Here is a 15,767-nt window from a genome sequence, read left to right on the forward strand (position 1 = left end):
TGAAGTGTATATATATATATATATATATATATACAGGGTGTCTCACAACCTCCGTACAATACTTTAATAGTGTATTCTAGAGATAAAATGGAGTCAAAAATTCTAATACAAAAAGTTTCTTATGTATATGAATACTATGTACGGCGGTCAGCTGATATTAACAAACTATAAATTTCATACGTAAAATATTGAATTTTTTCTTAAATAACAATTTAAATGGTTGATTAATTATTATATTTAAATAGAAATATAAACTTAATATTTTCACACATCTAAGAAACGAAGTTTATTTTTGTTTTGATCGCGCAGAAAAGTTTTGTGGAAATCAATTTATTTATTTTATCTATCAACAATAACAATGACAAATCACGTGTGTAAACGTAGTTACGAACCTGAGGGCACGAACTCTAAGCAATATTATTGGCAAACTTTGATCACTTATAACTCAAAAATTATTGCAGCGTCAATATCTTTGTATTCAGATTTTTTACTCCATTTTGCCTCTATAATACGCTATTAAAATATTGTACGAAGGTTGTGAGACATCCTGTATATAATTATTAACTATTCATACGACGACATGTTTTTGTCATGTTGAATAATTTGCAATATATAATATTTATTAAAAATTTAGCTATTTTATTTTTGTGTTTTTATATTTCTTTGTAGGTGTAATATAATTCCTTCTATAAAGAGTTTATAAGGTATTATTTATTAAACATTCAAATTAATATTTTTATCAATCACTGCACAAGATTTTTACAATATTGTGATAAATACATAGAAATTGAAATATCATAATATTTTTAAACCAAATAAAATGGAAAAAGCTCCGTGAAATATTTTATTCGTTTTATAAATTTTTGTTTATAAGCAATATCCGATGATAAAAAAGGTGTACATATGATATCGTTGGCTTTGCTAAAATCATTGATTGCCATAATCCGCTTTAAACCATCAAACCATATCACATGATCCGGGATTCTATTGCACAAGTGGTAAATGGTATACTTCAAATTAAAAAAAAAAAAAAAAAAAAAAAAGTTATTCAACCGTGTTAGTTTTCGATTTGCTGTGTGAAGTGGGCAATTCGTCAAAATTGCTGGTCAAACATGAAACGTGAAATAACAATGTCTAAACAAATTTCGCTTGAACATTCCGCGCTTACGTCATCGGTTGAAGCATTTCATAACAATTTAGATGCCATAAACTAACAATCCCCAAAAGAGGATTGTTAGTTTACTAAATTGTAACGAAACACACACGTGTCAAATGTACAGGATGTAATTTACCACATTCAATCACTCTGATCACTTTGATTGATAATATTGAAAGCGATCTTGTAAAAAAAAACTTGGAAGATGACAATTAATAAGAACTGCGAAGGTAATTACAATTGCCTTGTTTTATGAAATAAAGACTTTTATAAGAATCTTTATAATTCCAAATTATTGAAAAAAATATAAAACTTTGATTGAAAATATAAATCTTTATAATCTCAAATTTTTGAGAAAAATATAAAACTTTGATTGAAAATATTCAAAGCGACCTTATAAAAAAAAAAAAAAAAAAAAAAAAAAAAAAAAAAAAAAAAACTTGGAAGGAGACACTTATAATAAGAACCGTAAAGGTAATTACAATTGCCTTGTTTTATGAAATAAAAAGACTTTTTATAAGTATGTTTATAATTTCAAATTTTGGAGAAAAATATAAAAACATGGACGGACAAATTATGAACGATACTATGATGTTAATATTCAGACGTTGAGTACGATAAGAATACTCATCTAATGAATATTAAGTACTTTCTTTTTTCGGCTGGATGTTCGATAATTTCATGATCGATGATTTTCGCGTTAGCGTCATATGTATGCGATTAAAATTCATCGGCGTGCCGCGCGTATTTGTCAATTCTCGTTGATCGCGGAATAACGATACCGGAAGGAGGACGGAAGCGCTACGCACGCTCTCTGACCACTATTGTGATGTAGTGTCCGCCGCAGATGTATTGGCATTTGTGTCTTGTCGCATTCGCTGCACCTCATGGTTTGCTGCAGCACCGCGTCCGTTGCGGATGCATGTGTAATTCGCGTCGAGATTACTCCGTCGATCGTTCTCACGTGCCGGATATCTCACGATTCCAAGATGATATCCGATCGGCGATTGCCGATATTCGATTTCTCGCTTCGCGATGCGGTAACTTTTTTTATTAATTCCGATTCGGAATTGAACAGAATTGAATGATTACACCGCCGTCCCTGATATAAAGTTGATCGATGAAGGGACATATCTTTTATATTTTAGGCATTATAAAACCGATGTGTAATTTTGCTAAATTTAGATTTTAAATGAGTGCGCAAAATAATGATCTTTACATCAAGTTGAGAAAGATTTGTTTCGATTTATTATAAATAATATTATTGCATAATCTGTTTTAAGAGCAATGCAAAAATCTTAATTCTTTCTTTCATCGAATTGACACATATATATTTTCTGATATATGTTTTACAATAATGTCTTTCTTTTGCTGTAAATTTAGAAAATTGAAAAAGATGGAACTCGTAAATTCTTTTTTTATTCACTGCATATCAAATTATAAAAAAATTCCATATATTTATTTATATAATTTTCTCTCTCGCTCTCTCGCTTTGATAATTTATTTTATGCGCTATTCTTCATTCAGTTTTCACTAGGAAACGTTGAATACATCCAAGGAGAATAGCAGAAATCGTTGTGACGACTTGTAAGATTTATTCGTTGACGACCAAAATCCTTGATTACAGTAGTGAAGTTGTTGTTGGGAACGACGTCTCGAAATATCTCCCGATTGAGTTGCTCCGTACCAGGAGAAATCAACGTAATTGCATTTTTTCGAGGAGGCAAGGAAAATCTCGATAAGTTGAGAGATACCGCGTACTCGCATGAAAATGCGCGATAAATGATCGATCTAGCACAGATTCTGTAACTTATAACAACTAAATCTTTAACATTTATCTAAGAAAGAGCGATGCTTAAGTTTATATGTGTACGCACTCTTGAAGGTAAATTAGAGAAGTTTGTATGTTTGTAATTACAAATTACAAATTAGAGAAGTTCGATCATTAAGGTAATTCTCGGATCTATCATCATTTTTCTTATTCATGTACTTTCAACCACAATTGTCCGTAATTCTTTGAAACTTCTCCGCAAGATTTCTCGAGCTATCAGCAACTGTCACAATATTTTATGCTATGTTTGATAATTATTTTACAAGATAATAATTATTTAGTAACAAATAGAATCAAACATGAAATACTAACGTCACTGCGTTGTAAGAAACAAATCGATATATGTATATAAAATAGAATATAAAGTACTATTAGAAAAAGGCTGTTACAAGTAAACAATACATTTATATATATATAGAAGTTATAAAAAAATTTAAACTAATAAGAAAATAAGAAAAATAGTAAATTTTATATTGAAACATTGCATTGTTACAAATCTGCAGAGCCTAATAAACTTGACAAAAAAATAAAATAAGATATACATTTTGCCTTGCAAAACAACTAAATAACTATAAAAGGGGACAGAGGGCGAATATTGCCTGAAATATTTAATATAGAAATTGTTTATATCATAAATTTATTGAAAATATGACAAAATAAGAGTTTTTACAACCAAAGAAAATTAGGTTTTTATCTAGAAGAGAAAATGGATATTGTTTGAAATATATCTTTCGAGCAATGCTGTTTAAAGCGCTAAGCCACTTGTGTTCCAATCTCATTAAACCAAGCTTGTTTCACAAAATGCATTCTTCACAAAAGTGTTTCTCGTCATAGCTTTAAGTAATCTTTAAGCGATGCTCTAATTACATAAGAATTTTAATAACTATGTAAAATATAAGACTAAAGCTTCTTTGCAAATCTGATAATTGATATAAAGCACAAATGTTGGTAACATCAAAGAAAAAACATAACAAATTATAATCCCCAAGAGAAAATTATTTCTACAATAGTTTTTCATTTCTCCAAGATTGAAAAACAAGCAATTTATAATACACACTTTACATTTTTTATATCTTTGATTTAATCTTAATTTATTCGAAAAAAATATAGAATTATACAAATTTCAATATGGATTCATCATCAATATAGATTCGTATATGCTCAAAGTGAATAAATCTCAATCTCGAAATCTTGAATCTTGAAAATTTTATTCTTATGGAAGATGAGATATTCCTGAAAGAAGATGTGCGGGAGATGATCCTCTATATCTCGTCGCCGCAGCTCCTATTTTTAAATTCGTTCAAATTTTGAATACCATACCGAAAGATAGTACGAACGATCGACGTAAAGTCTAACGCTCTCGTTCTGCGAAATAGGAAGAAGCATAGCAGCGGCGATAGTATAGTAGGGAACGCCAGACGAGATTTAGCGATTTATGCTCCGACCACGCCTGCATTTCGTCTCTCGTATGAGAAGAGATTGCTAGACGCGAGCGAGGCGCGGACGGTGTTGAACGGAGAGAAGAAGAAGAGGAAAATCTGGTTCTCGTTCAAACGAAAACAGTCCCGACATGTAGAACGGCCATGGCACATATATACATATATATATACATATATATACGTTACGTATTTGCGGTGCACGCGGACCTTTGGCGTAAATCTCATGCCGGAAAAACTTCCTCACCATCGTCTATCCCCCCTTCTCTCTCTCTCTCTCTCTCTTTCTCTTTTTCTCTTTCTCTCTTTGAATTCCTGCAACATTCAACTCATTCTATCGTGGTCTATCTATCTATCTATCTTTTACCTCCCACGAGAAATCCATTCGCGATTTTCTTGGCTCTCCTTTCTTGCTTTCGCCTGTCCGGCTTTTAGCTTTTAGTCAGCCTTTTCAGTGGTTCGCTCGTGAACCAGACGAGAGGAGCCGCGTCTACGATCGGTGGTCCACGGTTGCACTTCTCCGCTCGTTACCGTCCAAGCTTTTCTCTTTTCTTACTTCTCTCTTCAGAATCAAGGGTACTTAAGAGATGCGGTACGCGGGGCGGATCTTTTTTTCTTTGACGCTTCTATAATTATCCCCAACTCGTGAAAACTAACGCCTGTTTTCGTAATAATAGTACTAGCGAATGTATTCAAAATATTTCGATTATTTTATTTATTATAATATCAAATATATATATATGTGAAAGAATTATTTTTTACTTTGAATTTTATCCTACTTTTTTATGTTACTCTTATATTCGATATATTTCACAATACTTTTCTAATAAATTTTATGATTAAATTTTACATATATGCTTCTTAGAATATATCATCTCGCAATTGGTCAAAGAATCTGAATTCTTGCCTGACTGATATACGGTACAGATACTTCTATCTTTTCTTATCGTCTCTCTTTCCGCTCCTATGTCATGTACGGTGCCCACTATCCGGAGTTCTTTGCTATTTTCTAGCGCACTTCTATTGATTCTCCTTTTTTTTTCACGAATTTATTTTTCTTGTTCACTAAGTCTCCCAAACCGAGTTGTTTTTCTTAGAGAGAATATATTACAATTGGAAAAATTCTTTAAACTGAAGAAACAATTGATTGTTAACATATTTAACACTATTAATCATGTCTATGAAAATTTTCAAATTTTGTTTATTTTTATAAATAATTCTCTTTTAAATGAAAGTTTCGTTAAGTAAAAAAATTTAGTTAAACAAAAGATTTGATTATCTATTTAAAGGTCGAAGTTTTACACTTGAAAATTATCGATATCTACTATTAAAGAAAAACTACTTCAAGTTTGTTAAAGAATTTCCAAATAAAAATAATTGCAATAAGAAAAATCTGTTATCAAGTATCTTGCGTAAATGTCACACAAAGTATATGAAATATCGATTTCGCGGAAGTCTCATCGTTATATGACGGATATTTGCGAAATTTGATTTACTGCATGCAATGCTGGGAAAATTCGCGTCGCATTCAGCGAATTGTTATAAATGCGCTCTGTAATGTTTGTCCGAGTTTTTGAAACCCAAGAGACAAAGTTAACGAAATATCAAGTGCTGCATAATCATTTTTTTATTAAATGATTCTTATATGATTTATGACATGTAAAATTCTTTACCAAATGTTTATATAAATGGATGCAGATATAGATGTAGGATTAAACAATTTTTTTAGGTGAGAACAGTACATTAGGTCTAATACCGATTACATATTTTGATAAAAATTATTCCTCAAAATTTGTAAGGGAAAAATGGAAAAAATTGAAATATTTTAAGTGATTTGATAATATATTGTTTTTTTTTTCGCGCAGAATGGGAAACGTTCATAGTCACAGTTTAGTCCATCATAATTTTTATTGTCTCAATCCAGCGTGAAGCATCATTGCAGGTACAAATTAATAATATCCTCACCAGATCACAGCAAGAACGAAATAATAAACACATTTCCATTGTACCGTTTAAACCATGTTGCATTGTCAAAGTTCTTTCTCGACGTAATAATTTAGTATCGCGTGACTGCGATGTCTCTCAATACGGTACTTTGATTTATTATTAACAAGTTGCAACTTGACAGCACGATTATGACACGGCAGCATTGTCACTTTGATCTCGAGACAATGCTGTGTCTTGTAGAACCGAATTTTCTCTTGCCATTACAAATTACAACGGGAGAGACTTGCCTAGGATAAATATTAGAATAATAAAAGAAAATAATAAAGATTTTTTTTTTTCATCCTGTACGTTTATTGAAATTTGTGAAAGTCTCGCATAACGATTTTTTCTTATTTGTTATCAGTTGTATGCGGGTTTCAAATTCGGAAACAGCGCTAAAATATCGGGAACAGGATCGACCGCCTTTTAACGCGCGCGCGAGGCAACTCGATATTATTAATTCATATAATTCAATATTATTAATAATATTATTAATTGGTACAGACAAAGTAAACTGAAGCCCGTAGTTTGATCGTCGCGGAAGCGATGCATGACGTGCGCGAATTTTCCTCCTTGATGCGAATTATACCGTAAGTGTATACACGTGCAGAACTGAAACGCGAAATTATCTCAAGGCAGCACTCCGCAATTCTGGTTTCACGTTGGAATCTACTACTTGCACAAAAGCAAACCTCGTATCTAACAAACACAAGATGCAGTTGCTTGCTAGTGGTCTCAACAGCACGTTGACTCTCTCATCCTCCGCTGATCTTATTGATTTACAAATTGTTTAATTGGAAAGCATCCTTGTAAACGTCGTAAAGATACGTATATATTTTAATAATGCAATGTTCAACAATTTGTATGTCGTATACAGTATTTCAGAATATATATAAGAAACTATAACAATTCCATCTTTTTTTGTTTTGTTTTGAGAAACCAGTTTTGAATAAAAGATTTTAGATAAACAAGAGAGTTTTATTCTAAATTTTTAGAGAGATGACTATACAAAAGATCAATGATTTATTAATGTCATAATAAATTTACAATCTCAAATATAAAGCGACTTTTGAGAGAATACAAAGACATTATTATATGCAACGTGTATACACGCTTATTTAAAAAATATTAATATTGTAAAATAATTTTTATATCTTGGTAAAATAATTTGTATAACGATCTGTGATTATCGCGATATGTATTTAAAAGATGTATATAAAATATGATTTTTATGATCATATTTGGCGAGCTTTTTCTCTTTTTCTCTTTCTTTAATAAGACTAAAAGTTATTTGCTTTTAAACTTAAAAAAATAAAACAAAATTTGTATTTTAATAAACAGGAAAATTTATTTTTATTGATTCGACTATACGTAGTGGACATTTATAAACTGTATACACAATCGCAAACATAAACGATATTTCCGAAAACAAATTGGGATATTTTGTTCATTTAAATTTATATTTCTATCTACAGAATGCATAAAAAAAATCATGAAATATGCAAAAAAATAAATGTGAATAAATAAAGAAATAATGAAGTAAAACAAAAATAAATATGCAAGTTTAATTATGTTTTTGTTTGTTTAGCCAATTATTTATTTGCATTTATATTAATATATCGGATGTGCAGCGAACGCTTCTACCGCAAACGCACGATAATCCGGATGATATGGAACAGTGAACGGTAAATTGCCATGCAGGACCGCATGGCATTGTGTCGTGATCGTTGCGAAACAATGTCGGAGGGAAACGAGAACAGTGCAGTTTACACTCGAAAGTTTTCGAACTTTGCGCAAATTATATCGCGACAAGCCGAACGTGCGAAGATGAAACTCGCGCGGTTGGTTCCCCCGCGGTGTTTCGCAATTATAGCAATTTCTCACAAAATTTACAACGGGAAATCTTACCGTGTAAACCTACAACTAATGAATAAATATGAGTAAATCGCGAAAATGTACTTTTCTCGCATTTTAATATAAAGTCATCTCTGATTTGTTCTTCATGATAATAATTCGATAACATTATTTAATGGACTGAAATATAATTAAAAAGTTTCCCTCTACGAAGATTGAAAAATTGTAAGATAAAATTTAGAGACATTTAAAAGATGATATTTATAATAAAAACATATCAAGATTGTTGAAATTATAATAAGAACTATCGAGAGAACTGCAAAAAATCAAATCGATATATTTAATACACTATATATACTTATATTTTACGAAAATGAAGCGATAACGGTAAGAATAAAAATTGTTTCAAAATAGATAAAAATTACATAAATATTAAATATATATATATATATATTGTTTAAAAGAGATTAGAAAATATCGTTATTGATATTAAAAGTGCTATAAACAAAATAATGATTTGTGTAACGTTACATAATTTTTTAAGAACGCAGAACTTGAGTTGTAATTAAATTTCATTGAACACTATAATTACATCTACTTACGCGCTATCATAATTCCATCGAGCGAGATTAAAGCTCGTTATATGCATGTTCATACTATATGCGGCCAAATAATTCTCTGAAATATTCCTATCTTCGATAACAGTTTATACTAAAAAAAATAGTAGTACTCTACAAATTAATTAATGTTATAGAGAGAAAAAGAGAGAGAAATCACTGTATTATTAATCAATTATTAACTAATTATTATAATAATTACAAATCATTCTATTATTATTAAATTAAACGAGTTTTATGTGTCTCTTTTTATATTTTTTGTAATTTAACAAAATATGCGCTATATTATTCAATCTTATTAATTCAACTATTTTATAACCGCAAGATAAATATTTTACTTAGTTGATATTAATTAATATATCTATTATCACGAAAGACCGACAATGAGAAGAACAGTGCTTAATCCATAATTTATAACAAAGTTTTCTTATTTGCTACACATCAGACTATTATCGTATTTTAAGTGCGAACAAGCCTGTGCCTTCTCGTCTCCCGCGGTGCCTTGCAATTGTTTTCTCACAAAATTTATGACAAAGCCGCGAATTATGATACGAATTATTCATGAACTTTGATATTGCATTAAAATACCGAAAATAAATACGTTGTTTGCGCATTATATGCAGAATGCTTGATAAACAGCGTAAAAATTTCTGATAATTTATTGAGGAGAGCATTTTTATAATAAAATGTCATATAAATGTAAAAATAGTGTCATAAGCAAAGTTGAAATCCATTCGAGAAATCCATTAAGTATTTTAATCGATCTAATTACAATCAAATAAGATTATGTGTATATAAATAGATTTTGACACAGGAATTTAATTTCCTTTTTTTTTTGTTCTCCATTAACAGACAACAATCTGATTGACAAAAAAGATGATTACTCGATTCGATTATATATATGAATAAATATTAATATTTCTAAATTGATTCTTTATCTTATGTTGGTAGATCGAAAAAATTAATTTAGAAATTCATTTGAAATAAATTGAAAAAAGGTGAATTATAATTTTAAAAATATTCACCACTTGTTATTTGTCTCAGCTGTTGCAATTTTATTACGATATTGCTTATATATATCCGCAAATGAGAATGGATGAAACGAGGATATTTTGTAGTAAGCAAGGAGAATAGGGATAAGAAAGGATCTAAGAAAGAGAGAACAAACGACAGAAATATAAAGGATCTTGTATGAGATCCCTTTATAGCCAGCATGTTGGAATACACGACTGCGCGTTGCACTGCATTGAATAGTCGTTTGCATCGAATAGCCTTGCTGCATTCCAATTTCTTTACATGCATTGTTGCATGCACGAGTTGCGACACATTGTTCGCATTCAGGATATTACTGTGGCCGGCCACGGTGATCGCTCGTACCCGTTATATCAAACTCTTTTAATTATCTTATCTCAGCGGATTTTTTCCGATTTTCTTTTTCGACGATTGCATTCATTTACGAATGCGATTTACACCGAACAGTTATTCAAAATAATGACTTTACAGTTCAATGACGAGCAATCATATTGCGAAATATGCACGCGTGCAAAAATTGTTCTACATCAAATAGCTTAGCAATCCTCGTTTTAATATAACTTTTTTAACGATACTAATAAAAATTTTATAGTGTATATAAATGTGACAATCTGTTATTGATTATATCAGAGATAAAAAACTAATGGAATTAATTATACGAATTTAATTGAATAATGTTTAAAAATTCGCGACATTTAATTCGCTTTTTCTTATTTTATACTTTTATAAAGAAAAAAATTAAAGAAGATCGACAGATTTAAAGCAACGCGAGATTGCTTCGCTTGTCGTACTCGCCTTGCAGTTTTCTATTGCGGTCAGCTTATCAAATTCGCTCTATGTACGGACCGTTCATAAAATCCGTAAGTCTCGTGCAATTCTGGTCACAGCACGATTAGAGACAAATACGGACGACGAATACGAGATTTCAGGTTTTTTGTAGCAACAGAAATCAATAACAGATGAAGAGAAGATCGATTATTCTGTGAGTTATTAAGATGTGTCGCAATTGACTGTGTTGTTGTATTATAAATCGGATTAGTTTGTCGTATTTTTATGATATTTTTATTAAATGTTTAGTTCTTCAAATAAATAATATTGCAATACGAAAATATATACATATATTTATAAATCTAATTTTGTAAGTTTATATAGTCGCAATTTAATATATCTAATTAGATGATTAACAAATAATTAATGAATATCATGAAAAATATTAAAATTAGCAATCAATCGTCGCAATTATTACATATATAGTCATTTATTTGTGTGATAAAATATGTCACACACACATAGGCCGCACGCGTAATTGATTCGATATAATTATTTTATTATCATATTGGCTGTTGTTTCAACAAATGGTCAAAAGTGGTAGCTGTCCAGCTAGTAAAGCCGACAAATTATATTGTAATGTTTCAATTGTTCATTAACGTAGTTAAAAAGGTACGCGCACGGATACGCTAATTGCGATTGGAATTAGTTATTAACTTGCTAATATCTTGAAACTATATTATAATGTGGCATCATACACATTTTCCATTATATGTGGGCATGTAAATGCGAATATCTCAATGATAGAATATCTATATTGCACAAGAAAATCAATTAACGATGAATAGATTCACGAATTGTTTCCTGTTTCAAATTTCTAAAAATATTTATTGTAATTTGATTTTGAATTATTATTCTTTATAAGCGGAATAATTTAAAGAATTTAAATATTATTACTATTTTAAAAAAAAGATAGAACTATAATTTCTTTCTTATTTAAATAGATTATTTTTTAGTCAGTTCTCGTACGAAGATAAAAGAGATGATCGAAAAGTGAATATCTCACGAAATATTTCATAGCTTATATATGGATATATTCTGACATATTCTCACATAAAATGTGAATCAAAAGAGACAAAGAGAGAAGAAGAGAAAGAGAGAGAAAAGAGAGGAATATAGGAAGAGAATGCAGCCTCGTGTGAGCAAGCTCATTTATCGTGGGCGACATATCCCAAAACTATATCTGACACTCGCGGTAGAGATGCACCTAGTATATTGTTTTATTGTTTTGTGAACACGAATCTCACACGCTCAAGCAATATAATGATATTTTGAAATCGATGTCAGATTCAATTTCCAAAAGCTTTCGAACTGTTAATCCGAAAACGATTATATCCACCCACATTATTATGTCTTTCAAATGTCATTGTGTTTCAATTGTACAATGCTATAAAATAAATAAAGCACATGTTTTATCATAGAAATACATTGTCGAACATAATAAATATATATATATATAAATATAATATATTAATAAAAAATGTATAAAAAATAAAAAAAAGTTAGGCTGTAATGCAAAATTTATTATTTGTATTCCAGGATGGAGCATACGCGAAGAAAAGCGACATGGACGGTTTGGGACTTTGCCCTTACGATCCACGACACAATAGCACGGCAGTTTTTGCCGGTGAGTTTCTTCATTCATCTAGATTTATAAATTGTTCAATGTAACGATCAACTTTGATCGCAAAATTATACGAAATCAATTATGAATCAATGAGATCAGAACCGTATAAATCAAGTTTTTTTCAGATCTTAATTGTAATCAAAATTTTATTTTATTAAACATTGAGTGCTCTCAAGAATAAAATTTAGAGACTTGTGTCTTTGTAAATTTTCAATGTATACTCTTGTCTCAAACAGAATTTATTTTCTAGAGAATTTCATTTAATATTGCAATGAATAGATTCTTCTGCGAACAAAAGCGATTTCGGCGATCAGAGAGATAGTATTATTATGAAAATATTTTTGCGTGAGCGGAGAGTCCGTGCTGTTCTCTACATTGGTTCGAAAAGCGTTCGTCTGTGAAAAATATTTATCGAGGAAATTTTTATTACATTTTGAAACATATGCTGTGCACACTACAGCAGATTTGACAGGTGACGCGTGGCTTTGACGACGCTAAGTGCTACTCGAGAGATTCGACCGCTCTACAATGAGTGGAACTTGTGAGAACGAGAAGCGAATATCACGAGTCCTCGTACATTCCGCACAGAGGCGATTGAGAGATACAGGGCATGATTTATATCCTGTCTGGCAAATATGATGAACATGCTTTAACAAATAATTCTCAAATTATTCATTTTTCAGAAAAAAATAACATTTAAACATAACGCACGCAATCTACAACATAATTTTTCGCACATGTTCTTCTAATATCGGTTTGCAACATTTAGTAGTTTAGTTTATTACTTAGTCAATTATATGCTATTTTTAATTTTTTTTTTCAATCATTATTTTAGTATATATTTCGTATGGAAGAGACATTTTTTTCGTAATTAAATTTTTTTGATAAAATATAGAAAAGGAGAAATTAGTTAATTTTTTTCCAATAATTTCATGTGTTAATTCTTAACTGAAGTAATATGGATCCAGAAAACTCGAACAAAAGTTAATAATTTACATTTTATGTAAATTTAATCTTTTTTGTATTCTAAATATTTTTATTTGTTCTTCTAGAGCTTGTACACCTTGCAATAAACTCACTTTTAACACATCCGTTATTTTTAGCATAAAAAGGGAGATGGGTCCATGGAAATTGTGTGCTCTAGTTACGCAATACGTTCTCATCGCTCCAGTTAAGGGTTAAAGATGAATCTACTCTCCATATGCGTTAAAGAGTTATTAAAGAAATGACGGGCGTAATTCATCCTATGCGTTGTGTTTCTCGAATTTAGTGTGAAATATAATTCCAAACCTCTCTCTCTCTCTCTCTCTCTCTCTCTCTCCTGCCATTATCACTGTAACCGTTAATTTCAGTTTTATTATCCTGGAAATAGGCATGCAGATTTAGATGACATAAACAGTAGTGATATTTCATTCCACATTTATGCGGCGTTATTGTTTGTTATATATTACGTACGCTATATGTATATAGGGTGATATGTACGACAATTTGCTTTTGTCTTGTCAGTAATATATAATGTTTTTATCAGCAAGCATGTATATAATACAGTAGTTCAATCTGTTTAATTAATTAGAGTGTGAAACTTGTTAAGAATAATGAATTTGAGTGAAATGGCAGAAATATTTCCCGAATATCGAGTTTGGATATAAATTATAACAACAATGTAATTATTTATGACAAGTAACTAACAAATTTGACGCGTTAATATTCCTTGATATGAAATTTAATGACGAATTTATTGAATTTATTGTAACAAAAGAATTATGTCAATCCTATAAAATTTTTCTATACCTATATACACAATTACATCATTATTATATAAATATTATATAATGAGTATAAGACTAATGTACAATGTGAGTGAAGTATCATAACAATACTTATGCAATATATAAACAGCTCAATGTGCAAACAACAAAGTTCGTTATAGACTCTACAGCGCGATAGGATGATATGAAAGTTCGACGTAATTCAATGTGAAAACATACTTTGCATAGTGTTTGCCAGAGAAACTTTTTATTTGTTGATGTTTAACATGCGCAGTTTCATATGTCGAGCGTTATAATTTGCTAATTACGAGACACACGCGGGCGCGTCCTGTATTCGCTAAAATGCTACGACAAATCAATACTCTGGCAAAGCAAAGCATCGCTTTCAATGGAATCATTTCGCAAACCCGTATAAGATATCTCTACATCAATAAAAAAGGCTGTAGAAATCAAACTATAAAAAATGTTACCTGCTATCCATTTAAATATTAGCCGACAGTAATTGAGATAAAAAGAAAAATAACATATATCTCAAATTCTTGTATCTATTTTTGTATACATTGTTTTATTAAGGATTCGAGAGATATAAATCTTTTTAATAAAAATTTAATTGAATATAAGTATTTTGATTTTTTTAAAGAATATAAAATTACATTTTTATGTGGTCTCTAGTATATAAAAAAAGAAATAAGAAATTCGAAACATTAATAAGATTCAAACGCCAACAGTAACATAAATGATAGCAATATTGACAGTAATAATTACAGTAATAATTGTAAAGATAAGTGTTGGTGTATATATTAATATTATTATCTATTCTCACAAGCATAAAAAATCCTCGAAAAATCCCGACCTTCAATTTGATTTTTTGACCAAAATCTGTCAAATAATAACGCAATCAAAAGTCTAACGAATTTTTACAATGTCAATGCAACATCAATATAAGCTCGCGATTTGAACTAGTCGCAATAAAATCGGTTATCGCGTTCCCTAGATATCTCGATATTCTCGATTCATCAAAAGTGACATTTTTTTAAATTCTTGTTATCGTTCTTTATATCCAATCGTATCCCTGTACGATGTATATAGCAATTTTGTCTGTGATCGCGTGATTCAAACTGATATAATAAATGAAAATTGCAATTAATACATTAATTGTTAATCAATTTTTGTTTTGTATTAGCTATTTTCAATATTGTTCTAATTATGCAGTTATATGCGTGTAATATGATATAAATTGATGGAATGAAAATAGCGTAATATATAATAACACAAATGATTAAAGGACATACATACATATATATATATATATGCGACTACACGTTTTAATTTATTATCCATTATTTTGAATATAATGAGGGATAACGCATATAACTGAAGAAATAGTGTAAATTTTGGATTAATTATTAAATACTTCTTTGTTCATAGAGAAATATATATATTTTTTTATCTACAGAGAATATAGAAAACTGATTCGTAGATATTCGTTAGATACGCGGTTGTTATGAGCAATGAATTCTTCTTTTCTATCAAGCAACTCCCAAAATGAGCCTTGTTTTTATATATTATATCAATATTTTTATATTATATTTAAATTTTTATATTTATATTTATATTTTTATATCTATAGG

At 29.9% G+C, this 15,767-nt stretch overlaps 1 protein-coding gene across 5 annotated transcripts in view; it reads left to right on the plus strand.

The window, feature by feature from the left end:
- Positions 1–15,767, plus strand: part of LOC115244245 (semaphorin-1A-like) — a 210,755-nt gene that overhangs the window by 185,036 nt on the left and 9,952 nt on the right. For all 5 annotated transcript variants that reach the window (XM_029821756.1, XM_029821755.1, XM_029821758.1 and 2 more), the window contains one exon: positions 12,280–12,367. In XM_029821756.1, the coding sequence (XP_029677616.1) occupies positions 12,280–12,367 (88 nt within the window). The remainder of the gene's footprint in view (positions 1–12,279; positions 12,368–15,767) is intronic.

This window comes from Formica exsecta, unplaced genomic scaffold, assembly GCF_003651465.1.
Source record: "Formica exsecta isolate Colony F162 unplaced genomic scaffold, ASM365146v1 scaffold80, whole genome shotgun sequence".
NCBI classification, from domain to species: Eukaryota; Metazoa; Arthropoda; class Insecta; order Hymenoptera; family Formicidae; genus Formica; species Formica exsecta.